Genomic DNA, 20,934 nt, shown 5'->3' on the forward strand with positions numbered 1-20,934 from the left:
CTGGGAGCCCTCATTCCCAATGCTGGTGAACCACTCAGCTGTGCCGCTGCTTCTCACGACAGCTTCTTCCCCACCTTCTAAATATAACATACAACACCTTTTGAAATATGTGAGAAACTCTAATTGTTCCAGATTGAGATTTAGATTGTACTGATATGTACATGCTTGTCCACACCACGTCTGTAAAGTAATCAATATTTCAAGATTGGCTGATGTTACTTCTTTAAGGCATGTTAGGTGTACACAAATGTTCAGTGTACTCACTTCTTGGTGAGGATGGCAGGGAACATGGCTTGGTGAGCCTCACTGAGTTGAGACAAACTTAAATCCAAAGCACGACCACAAACACAATCAAGTTCTTTAGGAGGGGTACACACAAAAAAAACAAGAAAGGGGGTCAAAACAGGTCATCGGTTTGTAAGGCAAATCCGAAAGAGACAGGCAAAGGGAATCTTAAAAACCAGAAAGCACCAAATCAGAATGGTACACTAGAAAGCGAGGGAGAGAACACAATGTTGCAGGGGCTGAGTGATACTGGACCAGTATATCTAGACTGGGGTGCAGGTCACGTCAGGGACTGGAGAGAGTGACTATCTGAAACGACAGGAGAATAAGACGGGATAAATGACAACCATAGAAGTGAGCACCCAATAATCTAGGTGGGGGAAAAAAAATATATATATATATATATATATATATATATATATATATATATATATATATATATATATATATATATATATATATATATATATATATATATATATATATATATATATTAGTGTTAAATTTTATACTTTGTTTTGAAATTATAAATTTTCAGGGGAATTTGGAGATATCACGATTGCAACCCACATAAATGCTCCTAGTTTAAACAACGTGTGGGGAATGTGCGTCAGAAAGACACTTTTCTTTCTTATTCATTTGCTTCTATCTAGTGGCTAAGCGATGTAAACACACCCGACGGTGCAACGCGCCACACTTTACCACAACAAATTCCTCAATTTGGAAAATGTAAAAGACGTACAAGATCATCCCAAACACGAGATTCACTTACTTTCATCTTCGAAACATTAAACAATCTTTACATTTAAGAATTTATCATTATTGTAGTTTTTCCAAAATAACGGGTTTTTTTTTTTTCATGATTTTTCATGTCCGCCCATCCCGGACACAATTGTCATTAGTACTCATGCTGTACACTCCTTCTTGATGATTTCACCTTTTGTTTTATCTCAACAATAATCAGAAAGGTGCAGGTGTCAATCGTTTTAAACCATTTTAGGAGGGGGGCACTTTTGGTTCATTTGTGCAGCGCATTGTCTGCTTTTGGCCTCATGAAGAACCACGTTACCCCGACCCAGCTCTGGACTGATCAGTACATCCAGCTCCGGAGCAACCCTAATCAATAATATTGCTTGATCATGTTGTTTTATCATAATTACACTGGTATATCCGCGTTATGGTATGGTCACATGTATAAATATAAAAAGCATTCTGCTTCGATTTTTATTTTATCTAATTGTAATATATAGTTTTTTACTTTATCAACTTGCATTCGGAGCATATTATTAAGAATAATGAACAATTTGTATAACTCAAAGACACAGTAGCGAACCTTCCCAAGTGGCCTTCTGCAAAGGCCACAAACCGAAGATTCACTCAAATGCCCGATTTAAAATGTAACGCCCGACCCCACAAACAAATTCATTCAATAAAAGTTTCAGTAAATAGTTTTAATTTCCTCTATGTAAGTTTCATAGAGGCGAGAGAGAGAGGGCCGCAAAGCGCAAGACTTTTCGACTATACAATCTTTTTTTCAAAATGTGAATATCAACTGATGATTAATAATTTGTAATGTTTTATTCGGATTGTATACATATAACACTATATACTATACTATAGACTTTGGGGAAAAAACAACACATATTTTATATAAATAATCTCATTTCAGACAGCAACTTAAAAATCACTTGATTAGAATTAACTCCGCTTGCAGTATAACGGTTCTGTAACTTTGTTCTGATTGGAAGACCAAACTCGGGTCAGCGCTGACCTATCAAATCGTTCCTAAAAGGCTTTTATATCGGCGCTGCATGGCGACCTGATCACTTCATGCTTGTTGTAAACGGTTGTGATCATGTCTGGAAGAGGTAAACAAGGCGGCAAAGCCAGAGCGAAGGCCAAGACTCGCTCCTCTCGTGCCGGTCTCCAGTTCCCCGTTGGCCGCGTTCACCGACTGCTGCGCAAAGGCAACTACGCCCGGCGCGTCGGTGCCGGCGCCCCCGTCTACCTGGCGGCCGTGCTGGAGTATCTGACCGCTGAGATCCTGGAGTTGGCTGGAAACGCTGCCCGCGACAACAAGAAGACCCGCATCATCCCCCGTCACCTGCAGCTGGCCGTCCGCAACGACGAGGAGCTCAACAAGCTGCTGGGCGGAGTGACCATCGCTCAGGGCGGCGTCCTGCCCAACATCCAGGCTGTTCTGCTCCCGAAGAAGACCGAGAAGCCCGGCAAGGCGAAGTAAATCTACTGGACCACTTCCAAAAACAACCCAAAGGCTCTTTTAAGAGCCACACACATCTACGTACAGAGCAAATCTTATCTTGTAATAGTTTTATATTGTATCCCATTTAATTATCCTTAAGGGCAATAAAGTCAGCGTTGTCATACCACATCAACATCCCATAATCCAGGTCGCTTCGAAGTTCACTAGCCGCAATTTCACCGACACAATAACAATGCTTTTATTGCAATATTAAGGTTTGCATTAATGCAGCCTGTATGTTTATTCAGGTTTTAAAAATGAGAAAATGCCATTGTCCTTTACTTTTGGCGGACTTTTCAAATTACACCAGCTGCCTCGCATTGGACCAATCCGGACACAGCGCGAACAGCGCCATCACTCACAATTTGGAGATTTTATCTTTGAAATGTGTTCATATACCCACAATAACAGTCATTACATTGATATTTATTAAATGATTTCACTTATGTAAAACATTTGCATAATGTGAAATATTTAAAAAAATGAACTTTTATAATTATCCCACTTTGTTTCTCATTTTTAACCAAAAAAGATCATATGAGAGAAATTGTAATAACATAAGTGTTTTTAATAATCAGCTAAAAAGTAATTTAGAAAACTCAGTTTCTGTGTTCATCCGAAAAACCAACTGGCGCATGCCCAGTGTCATTTGCAAACTCTACCCATCCACGTTGAGGGATTCACAGAGACAAATTGCCATCAGGATTCTATTATATAAAGCAACACCGTCGTTGGCTTGTTATTGTTACTGTGTCTTTGCACCGTCATCATGCCTGAACCCGCCAAGCCAGCACCCAAGAAGGGTTCCAAGAAAGCTGTCTCAAAGACTACTAGTAAGACCGGCAAGAAGCGCAGAAAGACCAGGAAGGAGAGCTACGCCATCTACGTGTACAAGGTCCTGAAGCAGGTCCACCCCGACACCGGGATCTCCTCCAAGGCCATGGGCATCATGAACTCGTTCGTCAACGACATCTTCGAGCGCATCGCCGGTGAAGCCTCTCGCCTGGCCCACTACAACAAGCGTTCCACCATCACTTCCAGGGAGATCCAGACCGCCGTCCGCCTGCTGCTCCCCGGAGAGCTGGCCAAGCACGCCGTGTCCGAGGGCACCAAGGCCGTCACCAAGTACACCAGCTCCAAGTAATCCGAGCGCTCAGCTTCTTAAAACAAAAATGCCTTTTCAGAACCACCCACACTGTCAGACAAAGGCTCTTCCATTAGTCAAAAATGACAAATTTAACGTTCCTTCCAAATGCATCGTGTGTATAATTACACTAACCAAGCCAGAACGAATAAACTTCTACAGTCACAAAACACAACTTTAATGAAGGGCTGACAACCCTGGACTCTGCTTTTTGCCTCCTGCAGCTATATTTATTATAATCAATACGGAACGCCAAAGTCGAAAAGCCCCATACACAGTCATCATACTACTGAGAATGTCCATGAATGAAATAAACCAGTTTCTCTCAGAGTGATTGAGACTGTGTGGGCGCTCACTTCATTTTAGTTTGTTTGAAATGTTGTGCATTATATTTTAAATTTAATTATAGTCTTTATGTATTTGTCATGTTTTCACTGTGACATTATATTCATAGTTAAACAAGCATGTATCCTCCAAATCGCTGTGTTCATTGGGTATTAAATGAATCACAATGAAGCACACAACATGGGACTCAACTGCGGCTTCAAGTATTACTAGGTACTTTAAACATACGTCGATTTTCGGCCAAGTTCAATTAATAATTCGGTTTCTATAAACAATCACTGGGAGGACGTTATGCTACATCGTATAGGGGCAGGCGTTTAAGACGTACTGCAGAAGGTAATATAAATAATAAATATTTGTAAAAGAAATAAAGTAGTGATGACAGTTGGAACACAACAGTCTCGTCCCGTTAACCCGCGCAATTGACAACTCTCCAACGGAAAGACGAAACCATGTTTGTAGGACTTACAGCGTAGGGCCAGTGTGGCCTCCTTTACGTCCGTTCTGACGCATTAATAACACGGGCGGAGAGGCGGAACGTCATTACAACTTATTCTCCTCATTCTGTGAACATGAGCGGTCGCGGCAAAGGAGGCAAGGGACTCGGGAAAGGAGGCGCAAAGCGTCACCGTAAAGTCCTCCGCGATAACATCCAGGGAATCACCAAGCCCGCTATCCGCCGTCTGGCTCGCCGCGGCGGAGTGAAGCGTATCTCGGGTCTGATCTACGAGGAGACCCGCGGTGTTCTCAAGGTGTTCCTGGAGAACGTGATCCGTGACGCCGTCACCTACACCGAGCACGCCAAGAGAAAGACCGTCACCGCCATGGATGTGGTCTACGCTCTGAAGAGGCAGGGACGCACCCTGTACGGCTTCGGCGGTTAATCTGCAACGACTCTGCTAAACAAAAGCCCTTTTCAGGGCCCCCAAGTCTACTGTAAAGAGCTTCCTTCTACAGTGTTTAGGTGGAACAAGTGATCCACTACACATGTAACATGACATGGGGGGGCGTCCACCCTGCAGTGTTATAGATCTTTTTTTTTTAACAATGAAACAGAATTGTATCACATCCACCTCACCAGAAAACGGTTGTTTGTAGTTGTAACTATGGCCATCTTATTTTAAGCTACAATTTCACATTCGCTATTTAACAAACGCTGTACATGACAAATGTATCAACTTAGTATTTATTGAAGCTTTGTCTGCATTTATGTAAAGGATAAAACCCAATGAAGATTCAGTGACTTATATGAAAACATGTTTTACATGGCTCATTGACAACTTCTTCAATGTACAATAAACGAATGCCACAGTGATCCGTATTGATTATAATAAATATAGCTGCAGGCGGCAAAAAGCAGAGTCCAGGGTTGTCAGCCCTTCATTAAAGTTGTGTTTTGTGACCAGAAGTTAATTCGTTCTGGCTTGGTTAGTGTAATTATACACACGATGCATATGGAGGAACAGGACAACGTTAAATTTGTCATTTTTGACTATCGGAAGAGCCTTTGTCTGACAGTGTGGGTGGTCCTGAAAAGGACCTTTGTTTTGAGAAGCTGAGCGCTCTGATTACTTGGAGCTGGTGTACTTGGTGACGGCCTTGGTGCCCTCGGACACGGCGTGCTTGGCCAGCTCTCCGGGGAGCAGCAGGCGGACGGCGGTCTGGATCTCCCTGGAAGTGATGGTGGAACGCTTGTTGTAGTGGGCCAGGCGACAAGACTCACCAGCGATGCGCTCGAAGATGTCGTTGACGAACGAGTTCATGATGCCCATGGCCTTGGAGGAGATCCCGGTGTCGGGGTGGACCTGCTTCAGGACCTTGTACACGTAGATGGCGTAGCTCTCCTTCCTGGTCTTTCTGCGCTTCTTGCCGGTCTTGCTGGCGGTCTTGGAAACGGCTTTCTTGGAGCCCTTCTTGGGCGCTGACTTTGCGGGTTCAGGCATGACAACGGGGAGACGATACACGGTTCTACGGGTCATCCAGACATGGTGCTGCTTGCTTTAAAGAATCCTGATGCAAAGAAGGTCTGTAAACTCCCGAAAGTGATTGGTTAGAGTCTGCACGTGACACTGGGCATGTACCCGTTGGTCTCAAGGAGAAGAACATAGACTGAGTTTTGTAAACATTATGTGTAAATACGAATACACTGTATCGTTATCATATGAGAACAATTTGAATAACATGCTAATTTTTTGTTGAAAAGAGTGAGAAACAAGATGTGATCATTATTAAAGTTCATTTTTTAACATTTAATTATACATAACTACGCAAATGTTTAATCGTAAATGTTTCACATTAAAATGAAGTGAAATAATTTAAGATGTATCAAGAAAATGAAGTGAGAAGTGAGAACAAAAGAGTCTAGTACCTGTACTAAATCGCCATATTGGTCTTAAAAAAAAAATCGTAATTTAATTGTTTGCCCGAATAGTTCAGCCCTACAATGCCACTCTTTATTAATTCAATTCAATAGCTGCTTGCAATTAGTTTGTGTGTGTCCATCGGTGAGAGCACAGGACTTGTCCCAATTAGTTCTGGTTAATTCATAAACTTGCATTCGGAGAATATTATTAATAATAAACAAGTTGTTTTACTCCTCGACACAGAAGTGAACCTTGCCAAGTGGCCATCTGCAAATGCGCAAAAAACGAAGCTTCACTCAAATAGGCCCTGGCCTATTTAAAATGTAACGCCCATCCATTCTCTTCTTCCTCCCCCGTCCTTTACTTCCTCCTTCATCCCTCCATCCTCTGCTCCACGTTTCCAACCAGCTCCTCCCGCACACTCGTTTTTCACCCCGTGTCTCATTCCGCGCTGGTACGAGAAGAATGATCCCAAAGCCAACCAATATGGGAATGGATAAGCAGAACCAGAAGGTTCTCCTGATCTTCCCGGGACTTGGTGAAGGAGGAAGGAGAGAAAGCGAGGAAAAAAAAGTCAGAAAGAACGACTGGATCACGAGATAATGCCGCCGACTTTAGGTGCAGCGACGCCAGAATGAAACGAGTGCCATTCATTAGCGGCCACATGACCCCCCCCCCTTTCGGCGGATCCCTGTGTTTCGGCATCGTTTGGTTCTTCCACGGGAGGAGGGAAGGACGGATCCGGAGGAGTATCGTGTTCCCGGTATTTTGGGGAAAACTTCTGCTAGGAGATCTCCCGTGGTAGCAGGAGATCACTGTGACGAATGGTCCGGCTCGCTCTTCTGATTTGGTCCCCGGTTACGTCATCCTGTCAAATGAGTTGTTCCGTTTTTTTTCAGTTGGATCGATCCAGTTCGTGAAGTCCCCGGCTGATCTTTCTACTTTAACATTTTTTTTGAACCGTGTTTTCCACTGTGACATGAAACATGTTAAATCGCTTTATCGTCATTGGGTATTCTATAATTAATCTAGCACCCATCACAAACCCCATTTTCAATGAATGATGGGTACTTCAAACATACCCATTGCAGGGCAAACAGAATTGACAATTCAGTTTCTAATATATGAGACATTTCATTGGCCACATGGGATGCTGGTCGGTTATATCAATATACGTTTTCAGTTTAATATTTATGTGCACCGTTCCACAGAAACGCTGAAGGTAGCTCTTTGCAGTGGATTTGGGGGGGCCCTGAAAAGGGCTTTTGTGTTATGGAGTTGCTGCAGAGATTAACCGCCGAAGCCGTACAGGGTGCGTCCCTGCCTCTTCAGCGCGTAGACCACATCCATGGCGGTGACGGTCTTTCTCTTGGCGTGCTCGGTGTAGGTGACGGCGTCACGGATCACGTTCTCCAGGAACACCTTGAGAACACCGCGGGTCTCCTCGTAGATCAGACCCGAGATACGCTTCACTCCGCCACGGCGAGCGAGACGGCGGATAGCGGGCTTGGTGATTCCCTGGATGTTGTCGCGGAGCACTTTGCGGTGACGCTTTGCGCCTCCTTTCCCGAGTCCTTTGCCTCCTTTGCCACGACCGCTCATATTTGTAAAATGAGTAGAACAAGCTGTAATAACTTGCGCCCCTCAGGTCGGAGTCTTTAAAGGTTCAAAGCGGACGTAGAGGAGGCCACACTGGCCCTATGCTGCAAGTCATAAAAACATTGTTTCGTCTTTCCGTTAGAAAATCATTGCGCGAGTTAACTGGACGACACTTCTGTTCCAACTGTCATCAGTACTATATTTGAAAATCAAATACAATATTATCTGAAAAGATAAATAATATATAATAATGGTAATATTGCAGACCAAATGCAGTTATACCTCTTTTCGATAAGATACGATTATATTTTCCATTTTTTAGCCATATATATATAATATACACACACACACACACGGCAGCATATATCATATCATTTATAAAGGGTGATGCGCGATGCTTGACGCCACACTCGCTACAATACAGACTGGTCTTTAGTCTTTCAATGGGGAGTAACTATATTGGAAAGGTGATCGTTCGGGGAAACGAATTGCAAAATGGGAGGAGGAGGGGAGTTGCTTAATGAATAAAATAATGAACTTGTTTGTGGGGCCAGGACTTGAATGTTAAATAGACCAGGGCCTATTCGAGTGAAGACTCCGGTTGTGACGTTCAGTGGTTGATGCAAAATATCAAAACAATGCATTATGGCCCAAGTACCATACATCACACGGCACACATACAGAGTAGAACAAGGAACAGCAAAAGTACTGCATCAATTCGACTCAAACGTTGAGTTACATGGTTTGATATATGTAAAAAGGTGTCTTATAAATAGAATAAAGCAATTGTTGCGAAGTGGTGTGGCTCTTAAAAGAGCCGTTTGGGTTTAGATGTAGTGGGTGTGTCTAGGCGCGCTCTCCGCGGATGCGGCGGGCCAGCTGGATGTCCTTGGGCATGATGGTGACTCTCTTGGCGTGGATGGCGCACAGGTTGGTGTCCTCGAACAGACCGACCAGGTAAGCCTCGCTGGCCTCCTGAAGAGCCATGACGGCGGAGCTCTGGAAGCGCAGGTCGGTCTTGAAATCCTGAGCGATCTCTCGGACCAGGCGCTGGAAGGGCAGCTTGCGGATGAGCAGCTCGGTGGATTTCTGGTAGCGACGGATCTCTCTGAGAGCCACGGTACCGGGCCTGTAGCGGTGAGGCTTCTTGACTCCGCCGGTGGCTGGGGCGCTCTTACGGGCAGCTTTGGTGGCCAGCTGCTTCCTGGGAGCCTTTCCTCCGGTGGATTTACGGGCGGTCTGCTTGGTTCTGGCCATTGTTGAGGCTTCAACTCAAGTGGTTTAGAAAAACTAGAATGAGCCACAGTCCTGGAGCCACTTATATAGTCCCTGCTGCGCTGCTGCTGTGTGCTGATTGGTCCAGAGCTGGTTCGTGGTCACGTGGTTCTTCGTGAGGCCCAAAGTAGACAATGCGCTGCACAAACGACCCAAAAATGGCGCCTCCCAACAATGGTTTAACACGAAGGAACCTGCACCGTTGTGATTATTGTTGAGATCAAACTCAAGGCGAAATGAAGAAGAGCTGCACAGCATGAATACGCACGAGTCACAGGAATCAAAATGAATAAAAGCTTAATTTAAGAAACGACAATAATCCTTAAATTGACTTTTTAAATTAACTGGTGTTTGGTTTGATGTTGGAAAAAGTTTGACATTCAGGTTTGCATTGGTCAACCTGCTCATTTTATTCTTAGCAGTGAATAATAATTATAATTATTAGAATTGTAAAGTATGTTCGATATGTGTATGAATATACACATAGTGTAAATTATTGTATTTATAGTATAATAATTTATGGCTGTCCTCTGAATCATTGCTGTGCAAAGACTGAGTGTTATTAGTTATTATAGTAGTAGTAGTAGTTATTATTGAATATGGATGTTGATTATTGTTGTAGGTTGCTCTCTATGAGGGTGTGGGTGGCTCTGAAAAGAGCCTTTGAGGGTGGAACAGGATGGAGTGAATTTATTTCTTCTTGGGAGCGGTCTTCTTGGCTGCTTTAGGCTTAGCAGCCTTCTTAACTGGAGCTTTCTTGGCAGCGGGTTTCTTGGCGACTTTCTTGGGGCTTTTAAGCGCCTTCTTAGCCGCCTTCTTGGGGCTCTTTGCAGGTGGTTTCTTGGCTTTCTTGGGTGACTTCTTTGCAGCTGGAGCCTTCTTAGCCGGACTCTTGCTGGACTTCTTGGCCGCAACGGGCTTCTTGGCCGCAGCGGGCTTCTTGGCTTTTGGAGTAGCGGCTTTCTTAACGGGCTTCTTGGTCTCCGTCTTGTTGATCTTGAAGGACCCAGACGCTCCGGTCCCCTTGACCTGGATCAGAGTCCCTCTGGTCACCAGGACCTTGACGGCCATCTTGACACGGGAGTTGTTCTTCTCCACATCGTATCCCCCGGCAGACAGAGCCTTCTTGACGGCGGCCAGAGAGACCCCGCTGCGCTCCTTGGAAGCGGACACTGCTTTGACGACCATCTCTCCCACACTGGGTCCTGTCTTCTTGGCTCGGGGAGCCTTCTTCTTGGGGGCTTTGACCGGAGCGGCTGGAGCAACTTCTGCCATAGTTACTTCTCTTCTGGAGGATTAATAATGTTCTCTGTGGAGTCCGAGCAGATTGAGCCTGGAATGAGGCGGGGGCTGTACTTAAACACATCATGAGAACCGCAAAGACTCAAGCCATGGAGTCGGTCGCGCTGCGGCAGAAACGTCTCCTCACTTTGTGTTTTCTCTGCTGACTTTTGGGGATAAAATACACGGATCCAGTGAATTCTGGGGCTGTACGTGTGAGGGACACAAAGACAACTTCTTACTGTTTCATAAAAATGTACATTTAATGTCGGGGATCGAAGCGTTGTTGTAACGGACGCTGAAAAGCTATGTTTTGCGCCTTGGCAATGTTGACTTCACATCTCCACTTGTTTGTATTTAGCCTTTTAAAAAAATTTAAACTGAAAACTAGAACAAAATCAAATGTCGCCCATTTAGTAGAGATGTTGGACAAGGGACAGGAGGTAAAATGAGTCCTCCAGTCCGATGTGTGATCTATTAAACATACACTCTCTCCTCGCCTTTAAACACACATGCAGCGGCGGCGACGGAAGGTAACCTTCATTTCCTACATTTATTACACTGAATTTTAAAATCAAATAGTGATGACGGTACAACTTTTATTCAAAACGAATGAGTGATGAAGAGGATCAGAAACATTGAGGGGTTTGTTGTCTAATGTTAATATATCAGGTAATATTCATCACACCATTTAGGACACTGATTATTTGCTGAGACATTTAACCACGTCAAGTGTCTTTATCTGTTTAGCCTTCAGATATGAGCTATTCTATCCATACTATATATTTTACCACTGCTAAATTAAAGAAATACAATCTTATTCGGAATGAACAGATAGGTATGAAATAGTTAAAGATTTATGGAAGATTAGGGACTTATGAATCTCAAATGAAAACTCAAATAGGCCCTGGTCTGTTTAACAATATATGCCTGACGCCACAAACAAATGCATTATTCCCCCTCACCCTCCTACTATTTCCCAGTTCCATTTCAAGAACCGTTACTTTTCTAAGATAAATATTGTTATTTTCTTGATTTAAGTTTCAGGTAGTTACACTTTTTCGCCACTAGATGGCTGAAAATGACCGTGGAGTTTATAATACATCTTAATGGTAAACGGTTCAGAAATGTAGTGAGTGACACAGCATGTAGGGTATAATTACGGATTGAGTTAAATGAAAAGAATCTGTGGAATGATTCTGTATGTTTTATATCGTAAAGGTTTATCATACATTTGTATGGCTCATATAATAAAGTTATGTTTTAGTGAAATTGTAAAGAAATCAGAATCATAAAACTTAGTTGACCATGTGCCCTTATCTGATTTGTAAAAAATATCATACTGGAAAGTAATAACTCAGTTCTGGAACATGGAAATGTTACTAAGGGCATTTTCAATTAATCAACTTCAATTGGAACAAAGGACACAGTGAAAATGCAATTGTATTGCTAGTTATTTAAAAATAAAGCGGATAAAAAATAGAAAATTGTCGAGAGAATAGTAACTTATTGAAAAGAGGTACAACTGTATTTTGTCTGCAATATTATAATTATAATATATTATTCATTTTCAGATATTATGGCATTTCATTTTCAAATCAAGTACTGACGACCGTTGGAACAGAAGTCTCATCCTATTAACCCGCAAAATTGAATTTTCCAACGGAATGAAAACCATGTTTGTATGACCGTTACTTATACAGAGTACACCAAAAGAAAGACCGTCACCACCATGGATGTGGTCTACGCTCTAAAGAGGCAGGGACGCACCCTGTCCGGCTTCGGCGGTTAAACTCTGCCACAACTCCGCTAAACAAAGGCCCTTTTCAGGAACCCCCCAGTAACAAAGCACCATCCGCGGTATGGCAATTAAATACATTTTACACACTGTCTCATAACGCCGTCTTGGCCACAATATATTTAATTTATTTCATGCAGTTATTGTCAGGACTGAACTATTTTGTTTCCAAATTCCTGGGTTTTAGGAAACCTCAATTCAGTGTTCCTCCAGGGGCTCTGGTTTGATGACAATGCATTATCAAATAATTATTTCAACACAAATATTTTGTATTATATAATTGATACATTTAATCATATGTGAGAAGATGGTGGCGTTTACCTGCATCTGTTTGATATAAAAACAGTTTACAAAAAAAATAAGGGATATACAATGAACTCTCATTGTGCACAATTAATAAATGGAGAAGCCTTCACTTGACAGTGTGGGTGGTCCTGAAAAGAACCTTTGTTTAAGAAGCGGAGCGCTCGGATTACTTGGAGCTGGTGTACTTGGTGACGGCCTTGGTGCCCTCGGACACGGCGTGCTTGGCCAGCTCCCCGGGGAGCAGCAGGCGGACGGCGGTCTGGATCTCCCTGGAAGTGATGGTGGAACGCTTGTTGTAGTGGGCCAGGCGAGAGGCTTCACCGGCGATGCGCTCGAAGATGTCGTTGACGAACGAGTTCATGATGCCCATGGCCTTGGAGGAGATCCCGGTGTCGGGGTGGACCTGCTTCAGGACCTTGTACACGTAGATGGCGTAGCTCTCCTTCCTGGTCTTTCTGCGCTTCTTGCCGGTCTTGCTGGCGGTCTTGGACACGGCTTTCTTGGAGCCCTTCTTGGGCGCTGACTTGGCGGGTTCAGGCATGATAACGGTGCAAAGATACACGGTATCAATGCTTTACAACTGCTGGTGTTGCTTGATATATAGAAGCCTGATGCAAATGAAGCTTCGTGATTCCCTCAAAGTGATTGGGTTGAGTTTGCAAGTGAGACTGCGCATGCGTCAGTTGGTTTTGAAGCCTAAAACACAGAAACTGAGGTTTGAAAACGAATATCCGTAAATGTTCTTTTACCAGATCATTAAAACGACTTATATTAAGATTAATGCACTACATGGTTATCATATGAGAGTAATTCGAACAACATGCTGTTTTTTAGTTGAAAATGAGAATGAGAAACAAGATGGGATCATTATAAAAGTTAATTTAAACATGTTATACTACTTAACTGCACAAATGTTTAATCATAAGTCTTTTTCTTTTAAATTAATTTAAAAAAATTAAGATGTATCAAGTAAATGACAGGGAGCAGGTGCATTGCAATGTAAATATTGAACATTTAAATATATTTTTTTATTTCTTTATTGCTTTTAAAGCTTTCAGTAGAGTTAAGTGAATTACAGAACATTCCAAAGATAAAATCTCCAAACTCTGAGTAATGTCGCAACTCGTGCTGTGTCCTGATTGGTCCAGTGCTGGGCAGCTGGTGTGTTATTTGAAATGTCCGCCAAAAGTAACGGACACAAACACAAAGGCATCGAATATTTCAAGATTCAATATTCAAGAGGTTTATTCGCCACATACATATACATACTTTCATACATATATGCAGTGAAATGTAATACAACGCACCCGGTGATAACACACAATATGTCCGAGGAAAAATTTCTAATAGCCCAACTAACTGACTCCTAAAACGTAAAACAGTAAGTCGAATACTTATAGAATAAAATAAAAATATATAGAATAAAATATAATACAATAAAAATAAAATGAAATAAAATGGAATAGAGGGAATATGCTTATGTATATGGAATAGGATATTATGTATATACAGATATGTGCATTTTTAACACTGAATAAACATCTATAGAACCTATGAATAGAAACATCGACATTATTATAATATTCAACCCAATGGTTGTGATTGGTGTCAGGGAACTTCAGTTATTGAGCTTCCAAGTTACCTGGATTATGCAGAGTTGATGTGGTAAATTCAAGAGGTTTAATTGTCACATACATCAGACATGTGGTGAAATGTCTTGGCAACGCACCCGGAGATTTTGCACAATTCTTACTAAACCGAACATAATAACTAGCCTCATTACTGCATAGCCAAGTACCTAGTCCTAAAATGTAATGCATTTAGTGAACAGAACATATAAAACTAATATAAGACTCAAATCATATAAAGTGGGGGTAGAAAAGAGAAATGAAGGCAAGTTACGTATATTGGATAGGCTACTGGTATATACAGATTTGTACAGTAAGGTGCATGTGAAAAATAGTGATTATAGAGATAAGTCATTTACACAGTACTGTATATCTTAAACTGATAAATAGGTAGGTTCAAAAGATTTGCTCTTTACATAGAAGTGGGTGGCTCTTAAAAGAGCCTTTGGGTTGTTTTTAGAAGTGGCCCAGTAGATTTACTTTCCCTTGGCGGCCTTCTCGGTCTTCTTCGGGAGCAGAACAGCCTGGATGTTGGGCAGGACGCCGCCCTGAGCGATGGTCACTCCGCCCAGCAGCTTGTTGAGCTCCTCGTCGTTGCGGACGGCCAGCTGCAGGTGACGGGGGATGATGCGGGTCTTCTTGTTGTCGCGGGCAGCGTTTCCAGCCAACTCCAGGATCTCAGCGGTCAGATACTCCAGCACGGCCGCCAGGTAGACGGGGGCGCCGGCACCGACGCGCCGGGCGTAGTTGCCTTTGCGTAAGAGCCTGTGAACGCGGCCAACGGGGAACTGGAGTCCGGCACGAGAGGAGCGAGTCTTGGCCTTCGCTCTGGCTTTGCCGCCTTGTTTACCTCTTCCAGACATGATCGCAACGATTCCAAACAACTGAAGAATGAACCAGCCGCTTTGCAGCGCTGTATATGAACTTTGCAGGAACGATCTGATTGGTCAGCACTGACCCGAGTTTTGTCTTCCAATCAGAATCAAGTCCCAGAAGCGTAACGCAGCAAATCCAAAGCAGTAGTTTGTGTCTGCAATCAAGTGATTTGTTTTTTGTATTTTCTCACTGAAATTACATTATTTATCTCCATGTTGTGCTTTTTTATTCGTTGTTTATAGTATATATAAATACACTTAGTTTCTCGGTAAATAATCAGTTTTAAACATTGCTAATTATTAATAATAATAATATGTATTTCAATTAATCTTTTAATTTTATTTTTTAATTTCAGTTATTCTCTCCACCACAGTTGTGACTTGATGTTCACATTTTGAAAAAAAATATTCAAGTCCTGCGCTGAGCTTTCTCTCTCTATCTCTCTCTCTCGGAAGTGCCTCTTATAACGTAATAATGAGTAGTTTAATTTTATTCAAATTAGGGCCTCTATTAAACTTACATAATGAATATTTATTTTAGGAAAGTAATCGTTCTTGAAAGGGAACTTCAAAATGGTATGGGGGTGCTGGGAATGAATGAATAGAATAAATAATTTGTTTGTGCAGCTTTCCCTCGGCCCAGACGACCCGTAGCGATCCTGTCTGGACCCGTTTCTCGGCTTCGAGGCAGACCAATCGGGGACAGGGGCTAAATTGAAACTGAGAGCTCCAGTCTCCACCTTCGCTTCCACAGAAGACGGTTTTAGCATGAGTCATAAGAAGATAATTGCTTGGGGCGTCGTGAATTTGTGTTTCCTTATAAAACATGGACGGCGCTGTCGGAATGCTGTCTATATAAGAGCGTCCAAGATGTCACTGATCATTCATCCAGTCTGCATTTTACTTTTTGGCGTCGCTTTTCCAGACAGCGTTTCTCCTTTGTGCACAAGAACCGAGCGAGCGTTCCGCCAGGTTGATCGCCTGTCACACTTAGATGTAGTGTAGGTCTCCAATCCGGACGAGCGCACTGTGCACGTCCTCGGCATGGGCTGCAAAAGGGAATAACTAATTGAAGTCCGCACAGGGGGATGCTCCAAAATTAGTTTTGGATGCTTTTAGATCGAGTCTTTAACCTGCGTGCGTACGCGCATACACACACATGAAGTTATGAAATGTTCGCTTGCTTGACGCGCAACGTCACTCCAGTCGGTAAACTCCATAGTTGGTCATGGACAATGAACACCTTGAGCCTCACTTTGAAACCCGGTGTGTCCTGTCCTACACCGAGGCCGTCGAGATCTCCAGGTCGGAACCGTCCGACGATCCGTTCAGCGGACCTGAACCTGAGTTGTCTTGGAGGGCCAAACCAACAATAACTTGAATTTAATTCTGCTAAATATAAATTTTCTCCCATTGTAAAAAGCAGTAAATTATTTATTTTGATTAGCTGCTACTGGTAATCAGAACAATAAGGATATTCTGTAAATTTGTATATAAATATATGAAACCGTGGTGTAGGTCAAATAGGAAAATACTCCTACAGAAGTAATAAACAGTAAAAACAAAAACAATCATTACATCAGTGTTTCATTTTATTTTTAACATGTTAATCTTCACAAATACTGAAAAAGGTGTTTTGCAGTCTGTTAAAGATAAGCAATGGGTCAACTTGATACAAAAAGCAATACATGCTTTTAATGTTTTTCAGTTCATTTTACTTGTTCAGTAAAGTCCAGTCTCTCTTGGGATTGAACAAGTGCATTGAAATCTGGCTCAATGTCTGAGGTGGATAGGGGAAGGACAGTTGAGAGGTGATCATCAGTGATAGAGGATCTGTATCTGGATTTGTTGAACTTCATCACTGAGAATGTCTGTTCACATACATGGGTAGATCCAAAGAGGACTAGAAGCATGCATCCTCATGTGTGGAAAGTTCTCCTCTTTGAGGGAAGAGTAAAAATCAAGCAGTGAGACTGATCTAAAGTGCTCTGCCAGAAATGTGCCAGACTGCAGGTCAATGAGTTCCATCGGAACATCACTGGGTGCATAATCCACACTGCAGGTGAAGGTGTGCATTTCACTCTCAACTGTTTTAAAGTCCTGAAATCACCTTGAAAACTCACCATGCAGTGCTTCTAACGTGGAAGAATACCAGTGGAGGTGATCAGATGATTGCGTGGCTTCCTTCAGTGTTGGCAAATGGGTGAAAATGTTGTACTCCATTTAGCTTGAGAGAAGCTGTAACATTCTCGTGAAAGCATTCACTGCGCTGTACCTTTCATGCAAAAAAAGGCCCTTGCATTGCAGTCTGACATTTATTTCATTCATTAGTGCAGTCACATCTACAGCAAAACAAAGGTCTGCCATCCAGTCAGCATCTGAAAACTGTGGGATGGCATTTCCTTTCTTTGCACAGAACTCGTACTTTGATGTTAGCCCTACCATGTAACTACAGTATTAAAAACGTTTTGCCTCAGCCACACACATAACAAAACCCATATCTGTGTCTGGAGCAGTGCTTGTACAGAAAGCAGCTTATGAATATAAACATAATTTCAGTCTGTAACCGTATTGCTCAAGAACAAACTGTGCTTTCAAACGCTAATACTCTACTACTAAGAATACTCTTCTCTCAGGTCCCAAACACTTTTCAGCACTTTGCCCAGGCTGAGCCACCTGATAGCTGTGTGGTTGCTTATGTCACCATGTTCAGTCTCATTTTCCTCCAAAAGTGCAACAAACTGTCTGTGATTCAGTGCTCTTGCCCTGATGAAGTTAACCATTTTAGTTACAACATCAACAACATGGTTCATTTTTAACACTGACTTACACAACACTTCCTGATGTATAATCCAATGCAAAAATGTCAATATCTGCTCAGGGTTCATTTCTGTCACTTTATTCTGCATTCTCTTCAAAAGTCCAACATTTTTCCCCTTCAGATTTCCATCCATTGTCACACCTGCCAGCTTGTCCCATTTCAGTCCCAACTTGTCCAAACATGCATTTACCTCCGTGAACAAATCACTCCCAGTTGTTGTCCCTTTCATTGACTGCATGGCTGCCAGCTCCTCTGTGATCATAAAGTCTGTCGTTATCCCATGTAAGAAGATGAGTACCTGGGCAGTGTCACATACATCGCGGCTCTCATCCATAGCCAGGGAAAAAGTCAAAGTTTACCGCTATGTTCATCAGCTGAAGCTCCAGATTTCATCGGGAGAGGGTGACGTTCTCAAATGCTCCCTTTTTCTCCGGGCATATTAGTGCTGCAGAGTCCAACAAACACTCCTTAATAAACTCTCCGTCAGAAAACGGTTTACTTTTTCTAGCAAATTTGTGGGATATGACATAACTTTTCTTGACAGCTGCATCTCTGGATGTGCAAAGTTTAGTAAAAATTCCTTGTTGGTTTTTCTTTCCCTTGCGTGCTCTTGATCAGACAAGTTCTTGTATTTCTCCTCGTGTTTGGTCACGTAGTGGCGATTCAAATTGTATTCGACGAAAACAGTGACCTGTGTACCACAAACTAAGCACACGGCTTTCCCTTTGACTTCTGTAAATACATTTCTAGCAGTCCATGTCTTGTTCAAAACATAGCATTCAGTATCACTTTTTCTTTTTTTGGCGTGAGCTGACATTTTAAGTGCTAGCTGGTATCACTTGTAGCTGTTTACCGACACATGCGCGCTCATACATTATAAAATAAAAACAAAAAAAAACAGCACTCTTTTCAAAACAAAAGCAACATAGTTTTATTGCTTGCACAGAATAAATACTTTTTCATTCATGTCCTAATTAAAGATTGACATCACGCGGGCTGGACAGGGACACCGAACGGGCTGGATTTGGCCCGCGGGCCGTAAAATGCCCAGGTCTGCTGTAGACAAAGTGCTCGAAACTCGAAAAACCGTAACTTGTGCCGTGTTTTACAATACGCTGGAAACTATAATCACTCAAAGAACACATTTTCGCACCGCAGAAAGTTAAAAGACACGTTGGAGGAACCAACAATTTATTTTGTGTCCATATTGCACCATCCAAGAACAATCATAACACTTTAAACACCGTTCTTCAGGGATATTTAAACTGAACGCCAGAAGAGCAACAGACGCAAGTCCACTGTGTTTGTAACTTTTGGAACTTGTTCTGCGGTTCACAGAACCCAGAACACTGTAATACGTACCAAAATAACTAAACTGGACCCTGTGTATTGCCGCCTGCATCTATCAATATCATTATTATCATTATTATTATTTGCATCGTCGTCATCATCGTACTCATTTCCACTAATAAATGCAATGCTGGTGGTGCCAAACAAAGCCTCCCCGCAGGCCTCCACGACCTCCTGGATGAACTCTTCGTCATAAACAACCCTCCGCTTTAGTCTTCTCTGAAATGAAATATAGAAATAGAAGAAGGGGAGAAGAAAAATCTTTAATCGTCACGCAACACACCACACTACAACACATGCACACACACACACACACAGACGCACACACTTTGGATGGTGGCCGGTGAAATGAGGCCTCTGCATTTGGCACATCCTGGCTTGTCCTTCCTCCGGGGGGGCAGCCAGGAGCAGTGGGCAGCATTCGTCGACGCGCCCAGGAACCTGGTGACGAGTGTCCATCGCTGGTCAGACGATGATGTGTGCATGTTTTTGGTGGGGGTCCTTACTGATGGTAGGTGGATGGTAGCTCAGGAGGTAGAGCTGGTCTTCTAGTAATTTAAATGTTGCTGGTTCAATCCCAGGCTCCTCCTGCTAGCATGCTGTCGTGTCCTTGAGCAAGACACTTAACCCCTAATTGCTCCTGATGGCTGCATCCATCGGTGCAATAATTGTAAGTCGCTTTGGATAAAAGTGTCTGCTAAATGAATTGTAATTAAAAAAGGTGGAGGAAATCTGAGTGTCTATAAGCAGTGAGATACCGTATGTTTAAGTTATAGCGTTGAGTAGTGCCTGCAGGTGCAGGGGGCCGCCTCCACAGCAACAGAGACACCATCATTAAAAGAAAGAACAAAAAAGGCACAGTTGAATGAGCGGAGACTTAGGGATGAAATATGAAAGTACTCTGTACTCTGTGACCTTGAAGGCCAGTTTGGCCCGCCTGGATGTGGTGGCTGTCTTGTGGTGATCTTAAAAATCAAAAACAAGTTTGCATTTGTTTCTGGCATAAATGCCCATTTTTTTCATCTGATTTGATCTCAACTGTTTTTAACAATTGGGGATCCTACAGAACACAATTTTTGGAAAAGTCAAAGATTGGGTGTAACGGTTCTAGTGTTAAAATAACTTCACAATTCATCAATTCAGATTTGATACTCGATTCAGATACTCAAAAAATCAACAAAAATAAATATATTTTGGAGTATATAATAAACCATACACATTAACCTCGATCAATAATTTCCAATCTCTCAAAAACAGGTATACAATTAAAAACTGGGCAGAACATTACATATCTCTGTTTATAAAATATATTTACAGAGCATACGTACAGCATACAGCGTACAGAAAGTGCAGCATACGGGCGTGGGGTAGAGCGTGTTTTTTTACCTTTGTGGAGGACATCGCCATCCTTTTAAAGTCATAGAACCAGACTAATGGGTGAGATTCCGGTCAAATATGTGTCCCACTGGACCGATTCCCAAATAGTCGCGCGTTTTGAAAATCTCCACAAGCTGCCAAATAAGTTAAAAAAGCATTCTGGAAGGAAAATAAGATTTTTCCAAATAAACGTTCCTTTGTCTCTGCTGGAGAGATGAGAGTTA

At 42.5% G+C, this 20,934-nt stretch overlaps 9 protein-coding genes across 9 annotated transcripts; 3 read left to right on the plus strand and 6 right to left on the minus strand.

Annotated features, from left to right (window-relative positions):
• Positions 1-2,140: 2,140 nt before the first annotated feature.
• On the plus strand, positions 2,141-2,527 carry LOC307246960 (histone H2A-like; the record flags this gene model as incomplete). Its single annotated transcript, XM_080023015.1, has 1 exon — positions 2,141-2,527. The coding sequence occupies one exon, from the start codon at positions 2,141-2,143 to the stop codon at positions 2,525-2,527; it is 387 nt and encodes a 128-aa protein (XP_079879141.1).
• Positions 2,528-3,317: 790 nt separating this feature from the next.
• Positions 3,318-3,692, plus strand: LOC307246971 (histone H2B 1/2-like; the record flags this gene model as incomplete). The annotated part of the gene is made up of 1 exon (XM_080023026.1): positions 3,318-3,692. One exon carries the CDS (start codon positions 3,318-3,320, stop codon positions 3,690-3,692), a length of 375 nt encoding a protein of 124 aa, XP_079879152.1.
• A 914-nt stretch (positions 3,693-4,606) lies between these two features.
• Positions 4,607-4,921, plus strand: LOC307246988 (histone H4; the record flags this gene model as incomplete). Its single annotated transcript, XM_080023043.1, has 1 exon — positions 4,607-4,921. The coding sequence occupies exon 1, from the start codon at positions 4,610-4,612 to the stop codon at positions 4,919-4,921; it is 312 nt and encodes a 103-aa protein (XP_079879169.1). The 5' UTR covers positions 4,607-4,609.
• A 684-nt stretch (positions 4,922-5,605) lies between these two features.
• On the minus strand, positions 5,606-5,980 carry LOC307246968 (histone H2B-like; the record flags this gene model as incomplete). The annotated part of the gene is made up of 1 exon (XM_080023023.1): positions 5,606-5,980. The coding sequence occupies one exon, from the start codon at positions 5,978-5,980 to the stop codon at positions 5,606-5,608; it is 375 nt and encodes a 124-aa protein (XP_079879149.1).
• Positions 5,981-7,690: 1,710 nt separating this feature from the next.
• LOC307246978 (histone H4) lies at positions 7,691-8,002 on the minus strand (the record flags this gene model as incomplete). The annotated part of the gene is made up of 1 exon (XM_080023033.1): positions 7,691-8,002. One exon carries the CDS (start codon positions 8,000-8,002, stop codon positions 7,691-7,693), a length of 312 nt encoding a protein of 103 aa, XP_079879159.1.
• Positions 8,003-8,845: 843 nt separating this feature from the next.
• Positions 8,846-9,259, minus strand: LOC307246983 (histone H3.2; the record flags this gene model as incomplete). Its single annotated transcript, XM_080023038.1, has 1 exon — positions 8,846-9,259. Exon 1 carries the CDS (start codon positions 9,254-9,256, stop codon positions 8,846-8,848), a length of 411 nt encoding a protein of 136 aa, XP_079879164.1. The 5' UTR covers positions 9,257-9,259.
• A 705-nt stretch (positions 9,260-9,964) lies between these two features.
• Positions 9,965-10,549, minus strand: LOC307246949 (histone H1-like; the record flags this gene model as incomplete). Its single annotated transcript, XM_080023004.1, has 1 exon — positions 9,965-10,549. One exon carries the CDS (start codon positions 10,547-10,549, stop codon positions 9,965-9,967), a length of 585 nt encoding a protein of 194 aa, XP_079879130.1.
• Positions 10,550-12,825: 2,276 nt separating this feature from the next.
• LOC307246961 (histone H2B 1/2-like) lies at positions 12,826-13,200 on the minus strand (the record flags this gene model as incomplete). Its single annotated transcript, XM_080023016.1, has 1 exon — positions 12,826-13,200. One exon carries the CDS (start codon positions 13,198-13,200, stop codon positions 12,826-12,828), a length of 375 nt encoding a protein of 124 aa, XP_079879142.1.
• A 1,563-nt stretch (positions 13,201-14,763) lies between these two features.
• On the minus strand, positions 14,764-15,150 carry LOC307246958 (histone H2A-like; the record flags this gene model as incomplete). The annotated part of the gene is made up of 1 exon (XM_080023013.1): positions 14,764-15,150. The coding sequence occupies one exon, from the start codon at positions 15,148-15,150 to the stop codon at positions 14,764-14,766; it is 387 nt and encodes a 128-aa protein (XP_079879139.1).
• Between the last annotated feature and the right edge of the window lie 5,784 nt (positions 15,151-20,934).

The sequence above is a fragment of the Zeus faber genome (assembly GCF_960531495.2).
Source record: "Zeus faber genome assembly, chromosome: 22".
NCBI classification, from domain to species: domain Eukaryota; kingdom Metazoa; phylum Chordata; class Actinopteri; order Zeiformes; family Zeidae; genus Zeus; species Zeus faber.